The 19,199-nt window shown below is 47.5% G+C and overlaps 2 protein-coding genes and 1 long non-coding RNA gene across 3 annotated transcripts in view; 1 reads left to right on the top strand and 2 right to left on the bottom strand.

The window, feature by feature from the left end:
• Positions 1-4,298, bottom strand: LOC119952206 (zinc finger protein 239-like). Its single transcript, XM_038775838.1, has one exon. The coding sequence runs from the start codon at positions 4,286-4,288 to the stop codon at positions 3,503-3,505; it is 786 nt and encodes a 261-aa protein (XP_038631766.1). The 5' UTR covers positions 4,289-4,298; the 3' UTR covers positions 1-3,502.
• Positions 4,299-12,386: 8,088 nt separating this feature from the next.
• LOC119952258 lies at positions 12,387-15,117 on the top strand. The gene is made up of 2 exons (XR_005457798.1): positions 12,387-12,519; positions 13,356-15,117. It is a non-coding gene; the product is annotated as an uncharacterized LOC119952258 (long non-coding RNA).
• Positions 15,118-16,819: 1,702 nt separating this feature from the next.
• The window catches only part of LOC119952156 (oocyte zinc finger protein XlCOF6-like), a gene marked incomplete at its 5' end in the record, with an annotated part of 43,757 nt that continues 41,377 nt past the window's right edge, over positions 16,820-19,199 (bottom strand). The window contains one exon of the mRNA XM_038775750.1: positions 16,820-19,189. Coding sequence (XP_038631678.1) covers positions 18,470-19,189 — 720 coding nt within the window. The remainder of the gene's footprint in view (positions 19,190-19,199) is intronic.

The following is a 19,199-nucleotide window of genomic DNA, read 5'->3' as shown; positions in this document are numbered from 1 at the left end:
TTGCAAATGTAAACACAATTACTGTTTATTTATAACAAGAACAATAATAAAATATGCAGCAAACACAACTGGTTAACTATAAGCCAATTCCTAATTTCCCACTTTAACCTGCCCCAGCCTCTATACACACACATAGACAGACAAACACAGAGGGGTGGAAAGGGATAAAATCATAAGTGAAAGAAATTATTTTTTCAGATGATGCTTTTTACTGCACTTTTCTTCACAGCAAGCTTGCAGATTAAAGTCTTTAGTTTACAGCCTGTAGTGATCTTCTCTGTAGATTAATTTGTTCAGGTTCTCTGTAGTTTAGAAATGCAGTACTCACACTTTTCTGCAGATGCACCTCACCTCTGCTCAAACTTTTCTTTCAGTTTGTGGTTTGTATTGGGGTCTCCATGGTTTCAGGAATACAGCAGCCACAGGCTATCTGGGAAGAGAGATATCACTCAGAGCGTCCTTCTGGAGACAGAGTTAGTCAGTTCTGCCTCTTGTGCTGCTAGAATCAAACTGAAAGCTTGGGACTCTGAAAAGCATCCCAGTGGGACAGGATCCAATCACCGCCCGTTACCGAGGAGCACAGCCTTTTGGGCCAATTCATTGGCCACCAGCCAATCAATCAAACCGAGTCCCAACCCCAATTCTCACACTGGTGCCGAAAGGTCTGCAGCTCCAGTTAAAACCAGCACAGACGCCTGGATTCTTCTGTTTGAATTAAAGATACAGGCTGCGTGCCTTAAAGTGACATGTCCATTAATCATCCATGAATTAAAAATGTAACAGCAAAAATAAATGAAAGGGGAAATAAGGGAATGAAAAGGAAAGGCCCTTACAGCCGGTACAGCAAGTGATTAGGAAGGTGAATGGAATATTGTTGTCTATTGCAAAGAGACTGGAATATAAAAGTTGGGGTGTTTTGCTGCAGTTGTGCAGGGCCGTGGTGAGACCATGGGCTGGATCTCCACTGACTGGATTCTCCATTGCACCGGCAGCGAACTCACGCCTGGGAATTTCCAGACGACGTGGGGCTGGCAACAATGGGAAATCCCAGTGGTCCTCTGGCAGGATGGAGAATTCCACTGCTGGCAGGGGCACACCGCAGGACAGAGAATCCCAGCCTATATTTCGAGCACTGTGTACAGTTTGGGTCTCCTTATTTCAGAAATTAGATAATTGCATCAGAAGCAGTTCAGAGGAGGTTGACTCCCCGGATTCATGGAATGAGGGGGTTATCCTCTGGGGAAAGGTTTGACAGGTTGTGCTCGTGTCCATTGCAGCTGAGAAGAATGAGAGATGATCTTATTGAAACAGGCGAGATCCTTAGTGGGATTGACAGAGAGAATGCTGAGAGAATGTTTCCCTTGTGGCAGAGACTAGAAATAGGAGAGACCCAGTTAAAATATGAAGTGTCCGAGCAAGCCACTCAGTTCAAGGGCAATAAATTCTGATCCAGCAACTCCCACATCCCATTAAGAATTGACAAAACTCTCTCTACAAATCCTCACACAATTTCACTCCATTATTATCCAGTTCTGTTCATGGCTCTGCTAGGGGTAACATCTACTCCATATTTTCTTCCTGTGCGGTGAATTCTAGGTTACTGGTACATAAGGACAGATGCTTCAAGCAACAGATCAAGCATGGATGTAAAAGATTCTCCAACTCCCTCTTTACCACAGCCAATTTGTGGACAGTTCTTACTCAGTATTATTTCTCCCAAGCCCTTCCTTGTCCCATTATCGCTTTAATTTCACTCCTACTTTGCCCGTGTCCAGTGTGTTTAATTCTATCCGGATTGTTTTAAAGTCAGTTTCTCTCTGGAGTGTGTGTCAGTGTCTTGATGATGTCACAATGGTGTCTCAATCCCCTGGCCACATTAACCATTTCATCTCCTGCTGTGTCTCCAGTAGCTGTGTGTGTTTGGGACTCGGACTTCAGTCCATTTCACCATGAATTGAGGCTTGTTATTTTTCACATGTAACAAATCACATCTGCACACCCACACCGGGATCCCAAAATCATGTCACATATACTTAACTCACAGATGCGCTGATGAAAAGATCAAAGTGAGTGTCTGCCTTATCTGCCCTGTTATGGTGCTGATATTTCATGTCGTGGCCGGGCTTTCAAATGTGGAATTCTTTTTAAAAAGTTCATGGTCCAGGATGTAAATATTTCCAGGAGAAAGTGATCAATTTATTCATCCCATCTAAACATTCCAGACTTTCAGTAGAACACAGGTGGATACCAGTTGATATAGGTTTACCTTTCAGTAGTCAATGGTCAGACGCCATGTACCATTTGCCAAACTGGACTATTTGACGAACTGCGCGTTTTAATTAACACCCCTCTTTCCTCCAGTTGCTCTACTGTGGGTAAAATCCCTTCGGTTGTGGACGGGTCAATGGGTATTGTTTGGTACACGGTGGAACATTACCATTTAATGATGCTGGTTCCATCTGTAATAGGCCACAACCATTCTTATCCATTGCCACATTGAATGTTCATAAAGCTGATCTTTCCTGATGGTTCTGATTGACCATGTTACTTTCCCATTCCCAAAGCTCAAGAGAGAATTCAATTGGGATAAATTATCCAGACCCAGAATAGCCTGATCCACTGGGCCTATCCAGACTGAAGATATCAGAGAGAGAGTGAGAGAGATGACTGGTGGTTTAACCTGAGGGTCACCACACCTCAGGCGAGGGGCAATGTTGAGAAGGTGGACCCTTCGTGGATAACCTCAGCCAGAGTGACAGTTGAACCCCGGCTATTGGAGTCACTCTGCATCATGAACCAACCATCCAGCCAACTGAGCTAACTGACCCCTCCATAGAGATATAATAATTCATTAAATATTAGCTATTGCCTGTCTCCCATCATACCATTTAATGCAGTTTCCCAGTCCACCCCAGACAATTTGCCCCTCATACCCTGATTGGGTGTTCACCCAGATAAATTAAACAAAAACATATAACCACCAATGCCCATCTTCATGGCAATGTGGCAGGATTTAGGGGGATCCAAACAGAAATGCAAACTGAATATCTTCTCACTTCCAAACACCCCTTCACTCTGTGATCCTTGTGAAATTTGAACCAAGGTAGTCGCAACAAGGCTCAAAGAGCGTCAGCCCTCTGGAGGCAAAGCCATGAGACTGTCAAGTCGAGCAGAACAAAACCCTACGACCCTCCCCATTGATTAACTGACAGAATGAATAAAATGCAGTCCCGGATGTAACTGAGAGCAGAAACAATAACAGCAATAGCCCCCGTAATCACTTGTGAACTTGTTGGTGTCTCGGCAGGTACGAGGAAACACAGACTCCCTTCCCACATTGAGGGCAGGTGAACGGCTTCTCCTCAGTGTGAACTCGTTGGTGTGACTTCAGGCTGGAGATTTGAGTGAATGCCTTCCCACATTGAGTGCAGGTGAATGACCTCATCCCAGTGTGAACTCGCTGGTGACTCTGCAAGTGGGATGGAACACTAATTGCCTTCCCTTACTCAGAAAACGTGATAGCCTTCTCTCCACTATGAACCCGCAGATGTGTCCGGAGGTTGGATGAATCACTGAATCCCTTCCCACACTGGGAGCAGGTGAACGGTCTTTCCCCAGTGTGAATTCGCTGGTGATTCTGCAGGCTGGATAACTGAGTGAATCGATTCCCACACTGAGAGCAGGTGAATGGCCTCTCCCCAGTGTGAACTCGCTGGTGTGTCCGCAGGTTGGAGAACTGAGTGAATCCCTTCCCGCACTGGGAGCAGATGAACGGTCTCTCCCCAGAGTGAACTTGCTGGTGACTCTGCAGGTGGGATAACTGAGTGAATCCCTTCTCACACTGAGAGCAGGTAAATGGCCTCTCCCCAGCATGAACTCGCTGATGTGTCTGCAGATTGGATGATTTACTGAATCCCTTCCCACACTGGGAGCAGGTAAATGGCTTCTCCCCAGTGTGAACTCGCTGGTGACTCTGCAGGTGGGATAACTGAGTGAATCCCTTCTCACACTGAGAGCAGGTAAATGGCCTCTCCCCAGTGTGAATTCGCTGATGTGTCTGCAGATTGGGTAACTGAGTGAATCCCTTCCCACACTGAGAGCAAGTGAATGGCCACTCTCCAGTGTGAATTTGCTGGTGTGTCTTAAGGCTGGAGAACAGAGTGAAACCCTTCTCACACACAGGGCAGGTGAATGGCCTCTCCCCAGTGTGAATACGTCGATGAGTCTCCAGCTGAGATGGGAATCTGTATCCCTTCCCACAGTCCCCACATTTCCACGGTTTCTCCATGTTTTGGGTCTCCTCGTGTCTCTCCAGGTCGGACAATCAGTTGAAGCCTCGTCCACACACAGAACGCGTGTACCGTCTCTCCCCACTGTGAATGGTCTGATGTTTTTTCAGGCTGTGTAACTGGTTAAAGCTCTTCCCACAGTCAGTGCTCTGCAACACTCTCACTCGGGTGTGTGTGTCTCGGTGCTTTTCCAGTCACACTGATGGTTTAAATCTTTTAATGCCAACAGATTGGGTAAATAATTCTCCTTTAGATTCAAAGACCGATGATACTCAGATCCCAAGGTATTGAGTGACTCTGTAAGACCGAGACGTGACAACTGAGATTTCTGTCTGGAATTCCTCCTCTTGTAATATCTGTGAAAGGAGTTTACAAAAGTCAACACTCAGTACAGGATAGAAATTCAGAACAGATAATTCTAGTTTCTATGGAACATTCCTTCCTCTCATTCCCCAATCCCTCGTCTCCAATATCTATTCCCCAAACCTAGTCTCTAGGGAGCGGACTCGGAGGGACGAAGTTTCGGAGCTGTGAGGACAGAAACCTTATCTCAGGGATTCACAGCCGAGTCTCCAGGGAGCGGACTCGGAGGGGCAGGGTATCGGAGCAGTGACTGTAGGATGAGCTGGCTGACCACTGCACCCTGGTACAGGAGGCCATTCAAGCTGGGGGAGGAAGTGGTAGTTGTCGGGGATTCTATAATTAGAGGAACTGATAACATCCTTTGGAAGCAGGACCGAGAGTCCCACAGGGTATGTTGCCTGCCCGGTGCCAGGGTGAGGGGCATCTCTAAACGGCTTGAAAGGATATTGGAGAGGGAGAGGGTGGATCCAGTTGCTGTGGTCCAACTTGGGACAAACAACATCAGCAAGACTAGGAAAGAGGACCTGTTTGCGGAAAATCAGGAACTGGGAAAGAAGGGTTCCATTTCATGGGGCACTGGCATCAGTATTGGGACAGGAGGGATCTGTACCGTTGGGACAGTCTCCATCTGAACTGATCTGGGACCAGTGTCCTGGTGGAAAGGATAAATAGGGAGGTCACAAGGACTTTAAACTAACAAATGGGGAGGGGGGGGGGGGCCTCAGGGAAACTCAATACAGTTCCCAAAATAAGTAGCAGGATGGTCTGGACTGGGTACCAAATATACCGCTTATAAAGTTTACAGGAGGGACAGAGAATATGAAATGAAAAATGAAAATCGCTTATTGTCATGAGTAGGCTTCAATGAAGTTACTGTGAAAAGCCCCTAGTCGCCACATTCCGGCGCCTGTCCAGGGAGGCTGGTACGGGAATCAAACCGTGCCGCTGGCCTGCTTTAAAAGCCAGCGATTTAGCCCAGTGAGCTAAACCAGCCCCTATGACAGAGGGGGTGGAGTAGCCTTACTGATTAGAAATACTATCACCTCAATGGTGAGGATTGGATTTGTTTATTGTCACGTGTACCGAGATACAGTGAGAAGCATTGTTCTGTGTACAGTTCAGACAGATCATTCCATACATGAGAATACACAGGGCAAACATCAATACACAATGTAAATACAGAGACACAGGCACCGGGTGAAGCATCCAGGAGTGTAGTACTACTCAGTAGAGAAGATGTGTGAAGAGATCAGGTCAGTCCATAAGAGGGTCATGTAACAGCGAGTAAGAAGCTGTTTTTGAATCTGATCGTGCGTGTTCAGACTTTTGTATCTCCTGCCTGATGGAAGAAGTTGGAAGTGTGAATAAGCCGGGTGGGAGGGGTCTTTGATTATGCCGCCCGGTATCCCAAGGCAGTAGGAGGTGCTGACAGAGTCAATGGATGGGAGACGGGTTCGCGTGATCGAATGGGCAGTGTTCACAACTCTCTGTAGTTTCTTATGGTCTTGGGCCGAGCAGTTGCCATATCAGGCGATGCTGCAGCCAGACAGGATGTTTCCTGTGGTGCATTCGTGGTCAGAGTCAATGTGGATTTGCCAAATTTCGATAGTTTCCTGAGAAAGTATCGGAGCTGTTGTCCTTTCTTGGTCGTAGCGTCGACGTGGATGAACCAGGACAGATTGTTGGTGATGTGCACACCTTGGAATTTGAAGCTGTAGCCAATGAATAGGAGTCTGACGTAGGATCCTTATTGCCGAGATGCTCCAGGTGAGTGTAGCGCCAGGGAGATGGTGTCTGCTGTGGAGGATACAATGAGGGGAAGCATCCAGTGGAGACCATGGGCTGGATTCTCCGTCAGTGGGATCCTCCGCTTTGCCAGCAATGCACTCACACCCGCGGACTTCCCGGCGGCATGGGGGTGCCCACAATGGGAAAACCCATTGGCCGGCCAGCTGCCCCCCCCCCCCCCCCCCCCCCTTCCTTCAAACCACTTTCCCCTTCTGATTTTCTGCTTTCAGAGACCCAAAACTTAGAGTCATAGAGGTTTGCAGCACAGGAAGATGCCCTTCGGCCCATCGTGAAAATGCTTCCTGTTCAAGCACAGCAGATCACTAGAGGATTTAAACAAGTCACCATGTAAAGGTGAGAATGAGAACATAAATTTAATGGGGAGAAAAGGAAGTGTTTTACTTACAGAGGTTAGAGGAAGTTTCAGTCTGTGTGAAGCTGGTGGAGCAGCAGCTTTGCTGGGCAGACAGTGAAGGCAGCTCCGTGCAGCCAGTGATATAGGCCCCAGACTCTGATTGGCTGGAAGATCAGCGCCTCTCCAGTCTTCCACAGGTTCCTATTGGCCAATCTCCCTCGTAGAGCCAATGAGGGGGTGGGCGGGTATTTGACCTCCCGACGCCGAGCTGTTGTCCAATCCGGAGTACTTTGTTTCTGTGACCAGGGGTATTGCTCCCAATGGGAGACTGTGTACTGGGAACGCCCCTCTGGGTCATTGTGACATCCAAACGGAGCCCTGCCTGAATCACTGCTCCGTGGTGACGTTTCCAGGTTTCAGTGCGCAGGCCCGGCGGCCGCACACGGGAGCCCCGCCCCCTCCCATTGTTCCCCCTCTCCCTCCCACAGACAAGGTTTCCACACAACTGCCTGACGTTTCCGGCCAGAGCGAGAACTCGCCCAGTGATCTCCATCTCCGCCCAGCCCGGGACTGCGCATGTCCAAGGGAGACAGGGAACTGCACAGTGCAGAGAGCCCACCCTCTGACCTTCATAGAACATAGAACGATACAGCGCAGTACAGGCCCTTCGGCCCTCGATGTTGCACCGACATGGGAAAAAAAACTAAAGCCCATCTAACCTACACTATGCCCTTATCATCCATATGCTTATCCAATAAACTTTTAAATGCCCTCAATGTTGGCGAGTTCACTACTGTTGCAGGTAGGGCATTCCACGGCCTCACCACTCTTTGCGTAAAAAACCCACCTCTGACCTCTGTCCTATATCTATTACCCCTCAATTTAAGGCTATGTCCCCTCGTGCTAGCCACCCCCATCCGCGGGAGAAGGCTCTCGCTGTCCACCCTATCTAACCCTCTGATCATTTTGTATGCCTCTATTAAGTCACCTCTTAACCTTCTTCTCTCTAACGAAAACAACCTCAAGTCCATCAGCCTTTCCTCATAAGATTTTCCCTCCATACCAGGCAACATCCTGGTAAATCTCCTCTGCACCCATTCCAAAGCTTCCACGTCCTTCCTATAATGAGGCGACCAGAACTGTACGCAATACTCCAAATGCGGCCGTACTAGAGTTTTGTACAACTGCAACATGACCTCATGGCTCCGGAACTCAATCCCTCTACCAATAAAGGCCAACACACCATAGGCCTTCTTCACAACCCTATCAACCTGGGTGGCAACTTTCAGGGATCTATGTACATGGACACCGAGATCCCTCTGCTCATCCACACTACCAAGAATTTTACCATTAGCCAAATATTCCGCATTCCTGTTATTCTTTCCAAAGTGAATCACCTCACACTTCTCCACATTAAACTCCATTTGCCACCTCTCAGCCCAGCTCTGCAGCTTATCTATGTCCCTCTGTAACCTGCAACATCCTTTCGCACTGTCTACAACTCCACCGACTTTAGTGTCGTCTGCAAATTTACTCACCCTCTGCGCCCTCCTCTAGGTCATTTATAAAAATGACAAACAGCAGGTAGAGAGCACAGAGTCTCACTCTATGCGGATGATCTGCTCCTCTATATCTCGGACCCACAAAGCAGCATGGACGGAATCATCGCGCTCCTGAAAGAGTTTGGAGCCTTTTCGGGCTACAAACTCAACATGAGCAAAAGTGAGATCTTCCCAGTACACCCGCAAGGGGGGGGGGGGGGGGGGGGGGGGGGGGGGGGGGGGGGGCAGCACTAAAGGGGCTGCCGTTCAATCAAGCCCGACATAAATTCCGCTACCTGGGGATCCAAATAGCCCATGACTGGAAAGGGATCCACAAATGGAACCTCACCAGCCTGACGGAGGAAGTTAAAAAGGACCTGCAAAGATGGAACACACTCCCGCTCTCCCTCGCGGGGAGAGTTCAGACGATCAAAATGAACGTACTGCCCAGGTTCCTCTTCCTGTTTAGATCCATTCCGATCTACATCCCCAAGGCCTTTTTCAAAGCGCTGGACAAACTCATCATGGCGTTCGTATGGGGGGGTAAAAATGCTAGGATCCCAAAGAAGGTCTTACAAAAAACAAAAACCAGGGGAGGGCTAGCCCTCCCGAATCTACAATTCTACCACTGGGCAGCAACAGCCGAGCGAGTAAGGGGATGGATCCAGGAGCCAGAAGCTGAATGGGTGCGTGCGGAGGAGGCCTCCTGCATGGGAACCTCCCTCCGGGCCCTCGCCACGGCAGCACTCCCATCCCCACCCAACAAACACTCCAGCAGCCCAGTGGTGACAGCCACCCTCCAATCCTGGAACCAACTGCGGCAGCAACTTGGCCTGACCAAAATGTCGAACAGGACTCCCATCTGCAACAACCATAGGTTCACACCAGCACTGACTGACGCCACCTTCAAAAGGTGGAGGCAGGACGGGGGGACACTGACAGTCAGGGACCTATACACGGACGACAGGATCGCAACACTGGACGAACTGACAGAGAAATTTCAGCTAGCTAGGGGGAACGAGCTACGGTACCTGCAGCTCAAAAACTTCCTACGAAAGGAGACAAGGACGTACCCACAACCGCTACGACAGACACTACTGGAAGACCTACTGGACGCAAGTATCCTAGAGAAAGGGAACTGTAGTGACATGTATGACCGACTGGTAGATAGGGACGACACCGTACTGGACGCAACAAGAAGGAAATGGGAGGACGACCTGGGGATGGAGATAGGGTGGGGACTCTGGAGCGAAGCACTGCATAGGGTCAACTCCACCTCCACGTGCGCAAGGCTCAGCCTGACGCAACTAAAAGTGGTACATAGAGCCCACTTAACAAGAACCCGTATGAGTAGGTTCTTCCCGGAGGTGGAAGACAGATGTGAACGGTGCCAAAGAGGCCCGGCCAACCACGCCCACATGTTCTGGTCTTGCCCAAGACTCGTGGAGTACTGGACAGCCTTCTTCGAGGTTATGTCCAAAGTGGTGGGAGTGAGGGTGGAGCCATGCCCGATAGTGGCGGTCTTCGGGGTTTCAGAACAGCCAGATCTATTCCTGGGGAGGAGGGCGGACGCCCTTGCCTTTGCCTCCCTGATCGCCCGCCGTAGAATCCTGTTTGGCTGGCGGTCAGCAGCACCGCCCAGAGCTGCGGACTGGCTGTCCGACCTCTCGGAATCTCTCCAAATGGAGGAAAATCAAATTTGCCATCCGAGGGTCGGACGACGGCTTCCACAGAACGTGGGAGCCATTCATGCAACTGTTCCGGGACCTATTTGTGGCCAATGTACAAGAGGAAGAATAGTCGGGGGAAGGTAGCGGGAGGGGGGGGGGGGGGGGGGCTACAGGTTCGGTACGGGGGTTCGATGGCTAGCTAAGGCCCAAAACCAAACTAAATAAACATGTTGAGGGGGGGGGGGGGGGGGGGGGGGGCGGGCGCAGTTACTACTACGAAGATGCTTACCTGTAAATATGTATGTTAATTTTTGCGTGTTTGTTTGTTTTTTTTGTTTTTTTTTCTCTCCTAACAATTTGTAATTTGTTCAATATAAAATATGAAAACTGAATAAAAACATTTATAAAAAAAAAATGACAAACAGCAACGGCCCCAGAACAGATCCTTGTGGTACGCCACTCGTAACTGAACTCCATTCTGAACATTTCCCATCAACTACCACTCTCTGTCTTCTTTCTACTAGCCAATTTCTGATCCACATCTCTAAATCACCCTCAATCCCCAGCCTCCGTATTTTCTGCAATAGCCGACCGTGGGGAACCTTATCAAACGCTTTACTGAAATCCATATACACCACATCAACTGCTCTACCCTCGTCTATCTGTTCAGTCACCTTCTCAAAGAACTCGATAAGGTTTGTGAGGCATGACCTACCCTTCACAAAACCATGCTGACTATCCCTAATCATATTATTCCTATCTAGATGATTATAAATCGTATCTTTTATAATCCTCTCCAAGACTTTACCCACCACAGACGTTAGGCTCACCGGCCTATAGTTACCGGGGTTATCTCTACTCCCCTTCTTGAACAAAGGGACCACATTTGCTATCCTCCAGTCCTCTGGCACTATTCCTGTAGCCAATGATGACCTAAAAATCAAAGCCAAAGGCTCAGCAATCTCTTCCCTGGCTTCCCAGAGAATCCTAGGATAAATCCCATCCGGCCCCGGGGACTTATCTATTTTCACCTTGTCCAGAATTGCCAACACTTCTTCCCTACGCACCTCAATGCCATCTATTCTAATAGCCTGGGTCTCAGCATTCTCCTCCACAATATTATCTTTTTCTTGAGTGAATACTGACGAAAAGTATTCATTTAGTATCTCGCTTATCTCCTCAGCCTCCACACACAACTTCCCACCACTGTCCTTGACTGGCCCTACTCTTACCCTAGTCATTCTTTTATTCCTGACATACCTATAGAAAGCTTTTGGGTTTTCCTTTATCCTACCTGCCAAAGACTTCTCATGTCCCCTCCTTGCTCGTCTCAGCTCTCTCTTTAGATCCTTCCTCGCTTCCTTGTAACTATCAAGCGCCCCAACTGAAACTTCATGCCTCATCTTCACATAGGCCTCCTTCTTCCTCTTAACAAGAGATTCCACTTCTTTGGTAAACCACGGTTCCCTCGCTCGACCCCTTCCTCCCTGCCTGACTGGTACGTACTTATCAAGAACATGCAATAGCTGTTCCTTGAACAAGCTCCACATATCCAGTGTGCCCAACCCTTGCAGCCTACTTCTCCAACCAACACATCCTAAGTCATGTCTAATGGCATCATAATTGCCCTACCCCCAGCTATAACTCTTGCCCTGCGGGGTATACTTATCCCTTTCCATCACTAACGTAAAGGTCACCGAATTGTGGTCACTGTTTCCAAAGTGCTCACCTACCTCCAGATCTAACACCTGGCCTGGTTCATTACCCAAAACCAAATCCAATGTGGCCTCGCCTCTTGTTGGCCTGTCAACATATTGTGTCAGGAAACCCTCCTGCACACATTGTACAAAGAACGACCCATCTAATGTACTCGAACTATATCTTTTCCAGTCAATATTTGGAAAGTTAAAGTCTCCCATAACAACTACCCTGTTACTTTCGCTCTTTTCCAGAATCATCTTCGCCATCCTTTCCTCTACATCCCTAGAACTATTAGGTGGCCTATAGAAAACTCCCAACAGGGTGACCTCTCCTTTCCTGTTCCTAACCTTAGCCCATACTACCTCAGAAGAAGAGTCCCCATCTAGCATCCTTTCCGCCACCGTAATACTGTCCTTGACTAGCAGCGCCACACCTCCCCCTCTTTTGCCCCCTTCTCTGAGCTTACTAAAACACCTCAACCCCGGAACCTGCAACAACCATTCCTGTCCCTGCTCTATCCATGTCTCTGAAATGGCCACAACGTCGAAGTCCCAGGTACCCACCCATGCTGCCAGTTCCCCTACCTTATTTCATATACTCCTGGCATTGAAGTAGACACACTTCAAACCACCTACCTGAACACTGGCACCCTCCTGCGAAGTCAAATCTGTGCTCCTGACCTGCTCAGGTATTGGCTATGGAGAAACTGGGAGGACCAAAGACTCTGGTCCTCCAGCCAATCAGAGCGCGGGTTATGTGTGAATGACAATTGAGCTTCACACCGACTGAAACCTCCAACAATTCCAAGATTTGTGAGTAAAACACTTTATTTTCTCCCCTTTCCATTTCTTTTCTCATTCTGACCGTCAATTGGTCACTTGCAACAACTGAAGGAAAAGGAAGTGAATCCAGACTCTGGAAAGGTTGGCCAAGGCCTCTCTCTCAGTCTCTTAAAGATATTGACATCCTTTGCTCCCTCAGCTTGACACATTTATTTGTCTGGCTAAAAGGATGGTCTCTTTCCTAATGTTCATAAAGGGCTGGTTTCACCCGGAGATGGCTGACATTTAAGGGGACAGTAAATTAATATCAAAGAGAAATGTCCATATATTATTTATGGTTCTGTAAAGTACATTTATTATTATTTCTAGTTTTGTAATATTGTACTGTAGCTACATTATATATTTCCAGTCATCTCTTCCCTCAGAGGGTTGTTAGTCTCCAGAATTCTTCCCCCCCCCCCCCCCCCCCGGGGACCAGTGGAGTCTGGGAGTAATTAAATATATTCAAGGATGAATTAGACAGAATTATTTTTTTGAATTTGAAGTGCCCAATCTTTTTTTTCAATTGAGGGCCTCTCTCCCTTGGACATGTGCAGTTCCGGTCACCCACTCGCCTGTGCGGTGGATAGAGCAGGTTCTTCAGCACGGGAGGGATTGTGGGAGCTGCGGCTACCATTACTTCTCCGGAGCCCAGTCTCCAACCTCCTGGGACTGGGATGAAAAGTGAGGGGGTGGACATTGACCCCCAACATGACACAAAGTATATGTGACGTTTCCGGGTTTCAGTGCGCAGGCTAGTAATTGGATTTGATTGTGAATTTCTAACCTGTACTGACAGTGATGTATTTTGTAAATTATTTTTACAGGATATTCGAAGAGGAGGAATTACAGACAGAAATCTCAAGCATCATTGTTCTGACAGTCACTTGATTCCTCGGTGAACTCACACCCGAGTGAGAGTGTTTCAGAGCACTGACTGTGGAAAGAGCTTTAACCAGACACAGTCTGAAAAACATCGCAGCATACACAGCGGGGAGATACCGTACACGTGTTCTCTGTGTCGGTAATGCTTCAATTGTCTAACCTGGAGAGACACAAGGAAATCCAAAACATGGAGAAACAGTGGAAATGCCGGGACTGTGGGAAGGGATTCAAAGCCCCATCTGCACTGGAAGCTCATCGGCGCATTCACACTGGGAGAGGCCATTCAGCTGCTCTCAGTGTGGGAAAGGATTCAATCAGTCATTTACCCTGCAAACACACCAGAGGGTTCAGACTGGGAAGAGGCCATTCAGCTGCTCTCAGGGTGGGAAAGGATTCAGTCAGTCATTTACCATGCAAACACACCAGAGAGTTCACACAGAGGAGAAGCCATTCACCTGCTCTCAGTGTGGGAAGAGATTCAGTCAGACATTCACCCTGCAGAGAGATCAGCGAGTTCACACTGGGGAGAGGCCGTTCATCTGCTCTCAGTGTGGAAAGAGATTCTGTGAATCATCCACACTGCGGAGACACCAGTGAGTTCACACTGGAGATAATCCATTCAGCTGCTCAGAGTGTGGGAAGGGATTCAATCAATTATATAGCTTGACCTCCCACCGGCGAGTTCACACTGGGGAGGGGCCATTCACCTGCTGTCAGTGTGGGAAGGGATTCAGTGTTTCCTCGTAGCTGCTGAGACACCAACAAGTTCACAAGTGATTACAGGGGTTGGATTCTGCTGTTATTGTTTCTGCTTCAATTACACCCAGGATTGCAGTTCGTTCATTCTGACACTTGGTGAAGTGGGAGCGTTGCAGGGTTTATTTCTGCTGGACTGGCTGGTCTCAAGACTTTGCCTCCAGTGGACTCCAGTAACAAGACAAATTAAAGATTCCATTCGGTCAAAGGAAGAGGCTCATTGATAGATTACAGATTGATTGCTTCACTGATTTATTGGTAACCTTTAAGAATTGATGCAGTATAATTCTTAAATTCAGTATATAGACAGAAAATGCAAAATTCACAAGGCAAAGTCACTGTTTCAGATAAAATATGAGAATTGCTTTACAGCAACGTAATGTGTCAGAATCTAACACTGCTTCATGAAAAGTTGCATAAAAGCCCTCGTAATGAATAAACCATTGTTCTACAAATACATCAGCCTTAGCAACACAAACATTTACAAAATGTAGCAAAACATTCGCAACAAGCAAGGTTAATGCAGAACATATTATCTTCATAGGATTGGTACACATGATGGGAGCATGTAGACATTTAATTAATTTGATAGACATTAATGAATCTTATGTAATTACCAATGCCTAGATAACAAATCATGCTCCAAGTGATAGAGAGTTATTTGGCTCAATCAGGAAGCCTCAGCTGAGAATTCGAAACCAATAAGGGGTTAGACCATTGATAAGAATTTCTTTAAGAATAAGTTTTCATGATTAAAGTTTGTTCTGTATTCATGCTTTAAGAAATTCTGAACCATCTATTGATTTCCTAATATTTTCTTATGTTTTCGTTTAACTCTCTTTAGCTTTATGATTTGATGTTTTATTTGATCTAAGTTTTGATTCATTTTTATGTAAGAGAAAATAAGTGGATAATTAGCAATAAAATTGTATTTTTGAACACCTCCAATCAACCAGATCTTAGGCTGTTATTTGAAGATAAAATAAGAGATCTTCTCACTCATAAAGTTGCCAAAATAAGTGTAACTCTGAGGATTGGAAACTTGTCTTCGAATTCAGCAAAGGAGGATCAAGGAACTCATGAAGAGAAAATTGAATTTGAGAGCAAACTGGCTAGAAAAATAAAAAAAACGACTGATAAAGCTCCGATAGGAATGTGAAAAGGAAAAGATTAGCAAAGACCAATGTGGGTCCATGCCAGACAGAGCCAGGAGAGTTTATAATGGGGAATAAGGAAATCGCAGAGAAACTAAACAATGTGTGTTTGTCTTCATGGAGGACATGAAATTATCCCAAAGACACGAGCGAACCAACGGACTAGTGAGCACGAGGAACTGAAGGATATTAGTATTGGTGAAAAAGTAGTACTGGAGAAATTAATGTGGTTGAAAATAAATAAATCCCCAAAAGCTGTTGCTCTACATCCCAGAGTGTTGTAAGAGGTGGCTGCAGAGATAGTGGATACATTGGTGATCATCTTTCAAAATTCTATAGATTCTGGAATGGTTCCTGCAGATTGGAAGGTGGTAAATGTAACCCCAATATTTAAGGAGGGAGAGAAAGAAAATGGGGAACCACAGACCCATTAGCCTGACATCAGTAGGCGGGAAAATGCTACATCAATTATAAAGGATGTGATAACATACAAATTAGGAGCAGGAGTAGGCCACTCGGCCCCTCGAGCCTGCTCCACCATTCAATACGTTCACGGCTGATATGATTGTAACCTCAACTCCACCTTCCCGCTAAACCCCGATAACCTTTCATCCACTTGCCTATCAAGATTCTTTCCAGCTCTGTCTTCAAATATTCAAAGACTCTGCTTGCACCGCCCTTTGAGGAAGGGAGTTCCAAAGACTCAACCCTCAGAGAAAAAAGTTCTCCTCTGCCTTAAATGGGCAAGTTATTATTTTTAAAGTGACTCCAATTTCTAGATTCTCCCACAAGAGGAAAGATCCTTTCCATATCCACCCTGTCAAGGCCCCTCAATGTCTTACACGGTTCAATCAAGTCACCTAAACTCCATCGGACACAAGCCCAGCCTGTCCAATCATTCCTCATAAGACCAGCCTCCAATTCCAGGTATGAGTCCAGTAAACCTTCTCTGAACTGCTTCCAACACATTGACATCATTCCTTAAATGAGAGCAATACTGTACACAGTGCTCCAGATGTGGTCTCACCAATGTCCTGTATAACTGAAGCATAACCTCCCTACTTTTGTATTCAATTCCCCTCACAATAAACAATAACATTCTATTAGCTTTCCTAATTACTTGCTGTACCTGTATACTCGCCTTTTGTGATTCATGCTCTTGGACACCCAGATCCCTCTGAATCTCAGAGCTCTGCAATCTCTCACCGTTTAGATAATAAGCTTTTTTATTCTCCTGACCAACATGGACAATGTCACATTTTCCCACGGTATTTTCCATTTCCCAGATCTTTTCCCACTCAACCAATCTATATCACTTTGTAACCTCCTTATGTCCTCTTCACAATTTACTTTCCTACATATCTTTATATCGTCGGAGCAGGAGTTGGCCATTCAGCCCATCGAGCCTGCTCCACCATTCAATACGATCATGGCTGATCATCCACTTCAATGCCTTTCCCCCACACCATCCCCATCTCCCTTTGTGTTATTGGTATTTAGAAATCTGTCAGTTCGGTGGCACGGTGGCCCAGTGGTTAGCACTGCTGCCTCACAGCACCAAGAACCTAGGTTCGATCCTGGCCCCGGGTCACTGTCCGTTTGGAGTTTGCACTATCTCCTCGTGTCTTGTGGTTCTTCTTTGACCCCGGTATGATGGTGGTCTTCTTGAAGCAGGTGGGAACCTTGGAACGGAGTAGGGAGAGGTTGAGGATGTCCGGAACACACCTGCCAGTTGGTCCGCGGAGGATCTGGGTGCATGGCAGGGATCCCGTCAGGACCTGTCGCTTTCTGAGGGTTCACTTTCAAGAAGGCCAATCTGACTTTGGAGGCTGTGACGTTGGGTATGGGTGTGTCCAAGGCTCCTGGAGCAGTTTGTTGGTTTCCTGCTCGAAATAAGCATCGAATGCATTGAGTTTGTCGGGGAGGGCTGCGCTGTTGCTAAAGATTCTACTCGGCTTTACTTTGTACCCATTATGTTATTTAAGCCTTGCCACAACCGACGAGAGTCCCTGTCGTTAATCTGTGATCCTAGCTTAGTCTGGTATTGTCTCTTGGAGTCCCTTGATGGCATTGCGGAGGTCATACCTAGATTTTTTGATGAGGTCAGGGTCACCTGTCTTGAATGCCTCAGACCTGGCCTTCAGTACGGAGTGAATCACCCGATTAAACCATGGTTTCTGGTTGGGTAACATAGATATTACTTTCTTTGACACACAATCTTCTACACACTTGCTGATGAAGTCTGTGATGGTGCTGGCAAACTCGTTTAGGTTGGCTGCCGAGTTCTTGAATATGGACCAGTGCACTGACTCCAAGCAGTCGCGTAGGAGCTCTTCCGTTGCCTCAGACCAGCATTGCACGACGTTCCTAACCGGATTCTCCCGCTTAAGTTTCTGCTTGTATGCCGGGAGAAGGAGCGCTATCTTGTGGTCCGATTTTCCAAAGTGCGGTCAGGAGATGGATCGAGAGGCGCCCTTGATGTTTGTGTAGCAGTGGTCAAGGATGTTGGGGTCCCTGTCGGGGCAGGAGATGTGTTGGTGGAATTTTGGCAGTACACTCGAGGTTGGCCTGGTTAAAGTCCGCGGCCACGATGAATAAGGCCTCCGGTTATTCTGCTTCATTGTTATTTATAGCTGTTACAATTCATCAAGCGCCTTCTTCACTTCTGCCTGGGGTGGGATGTAGACTGCTGTGATGATGGCAGAAGTGAACTCCGTGGAAGGTAGTATGGACGGTAGCACAGTCGGGTATTCCAGGTCCGGGGAGCAGTAGTTCGCCAGGGTCGCCACGTCCGAGCACCAGGAGGAATTGACGAGGAGACAAACCCCTCCACCCACTCCAGGTTCAGTCCTGGTTGTGATTAACAGCAGGAATAGCAACAGAATCCAACCAGTCATCACTTGTGAACCGTTTGATGTCTCAGCATGTTGGATGACTGAGTGAATCCCTTCCCACAGTGAGAGTAGGTGAATCAACTCTCCCCAGTGTGAACTCGCTGGTGTCTCTGCAATATGGATGATGTTTGAAACCTCTTTGTGCAGTGAGAGCAGTTGAACAGTTTCTCCTCAGTGTGAATGCATTGGTGGGACATCAGTACCTGAGAGCTTTTAAACCCACTCCCACAGTCGGAGCATTTAAAGGGTCTCTCATTGGTGTGAGTGACATTGTGGCTCAGCAAGTGATGACCGAGTGAATCTTTTCCCAGTTGGAGAGGTGAACGGGCTCTTCCCGGTGTGACCTCGCTCGTGTTTCATCAGGTTGGATGAAGTTCTAAAGCTCTTTGTGCAGTGAGAGCAGTTGAACGGTCTCTCCCCCGTGTGAATGCGCTGGTGGGACATCAGTAGCTGAGAGCTTTTGAAACCCCTCCTGCAGTCAGAGCATTTAAAGGGCCTGCTCGCGGTGTGAGTGACATTGTGTTTCAGCAGGCTGGATAATTGAGTGAATCCCTTATCACACACAGTGCAGATGAACGGCTTCTCCCCAGTGTGAACTCGCTGGTGTGTCTGCAGGTTGGATAACCGAGCGAATCCCTTATCACACACAGTGCAGATGAATGGCCTCTCCCCGGTGTGAACTCGTTCGTGTCTCCGCAGGCTGCTAATGTCAGTGAATCCCTTTTCACACTGAGAGCAGGTGAAAGGCCTCTCTCCAGTGTGAACTTGTTCATGTCTCCGCAGGCTGCTAATGTCAGTGAATCCCATTTCACACTGAGAGCAGGTGAAAGGCCTCTCCCCGGTGTGAACTCGTTCGTGTCTCCGCAGGTGGCCAATGTCAGTGAATCCCTTTTCACACTGAGAGCAGGTGAAAGGCCTCTCTCCAGTGTGAACACGTTCATGTCTCCGCAGGCTGCCAATGTCAGTGAATCCCTTTTCACAC

This window comes from Scyliorhinus canicula, chromosome 17, assembly GCF_902713615.1.
Source record: "Scyliorhinus canicula chromosome 17, sScyCan1.1, whole genome shotgun sequence".
In the NCBI taxonomy this organism is placed as follows: domain Eukaryota; kingdom Metazoa; phylum Chordata; class Chondrichthyes; order Carcharhiniformes; family Scyliorhinidae; genus Scyliorhinus; species Scyliorhinus canicula.
Note: the sequence above shows the minus strand (reverse complement) of the source record. Positions and strands in the feature narration are given on the sequence as shown.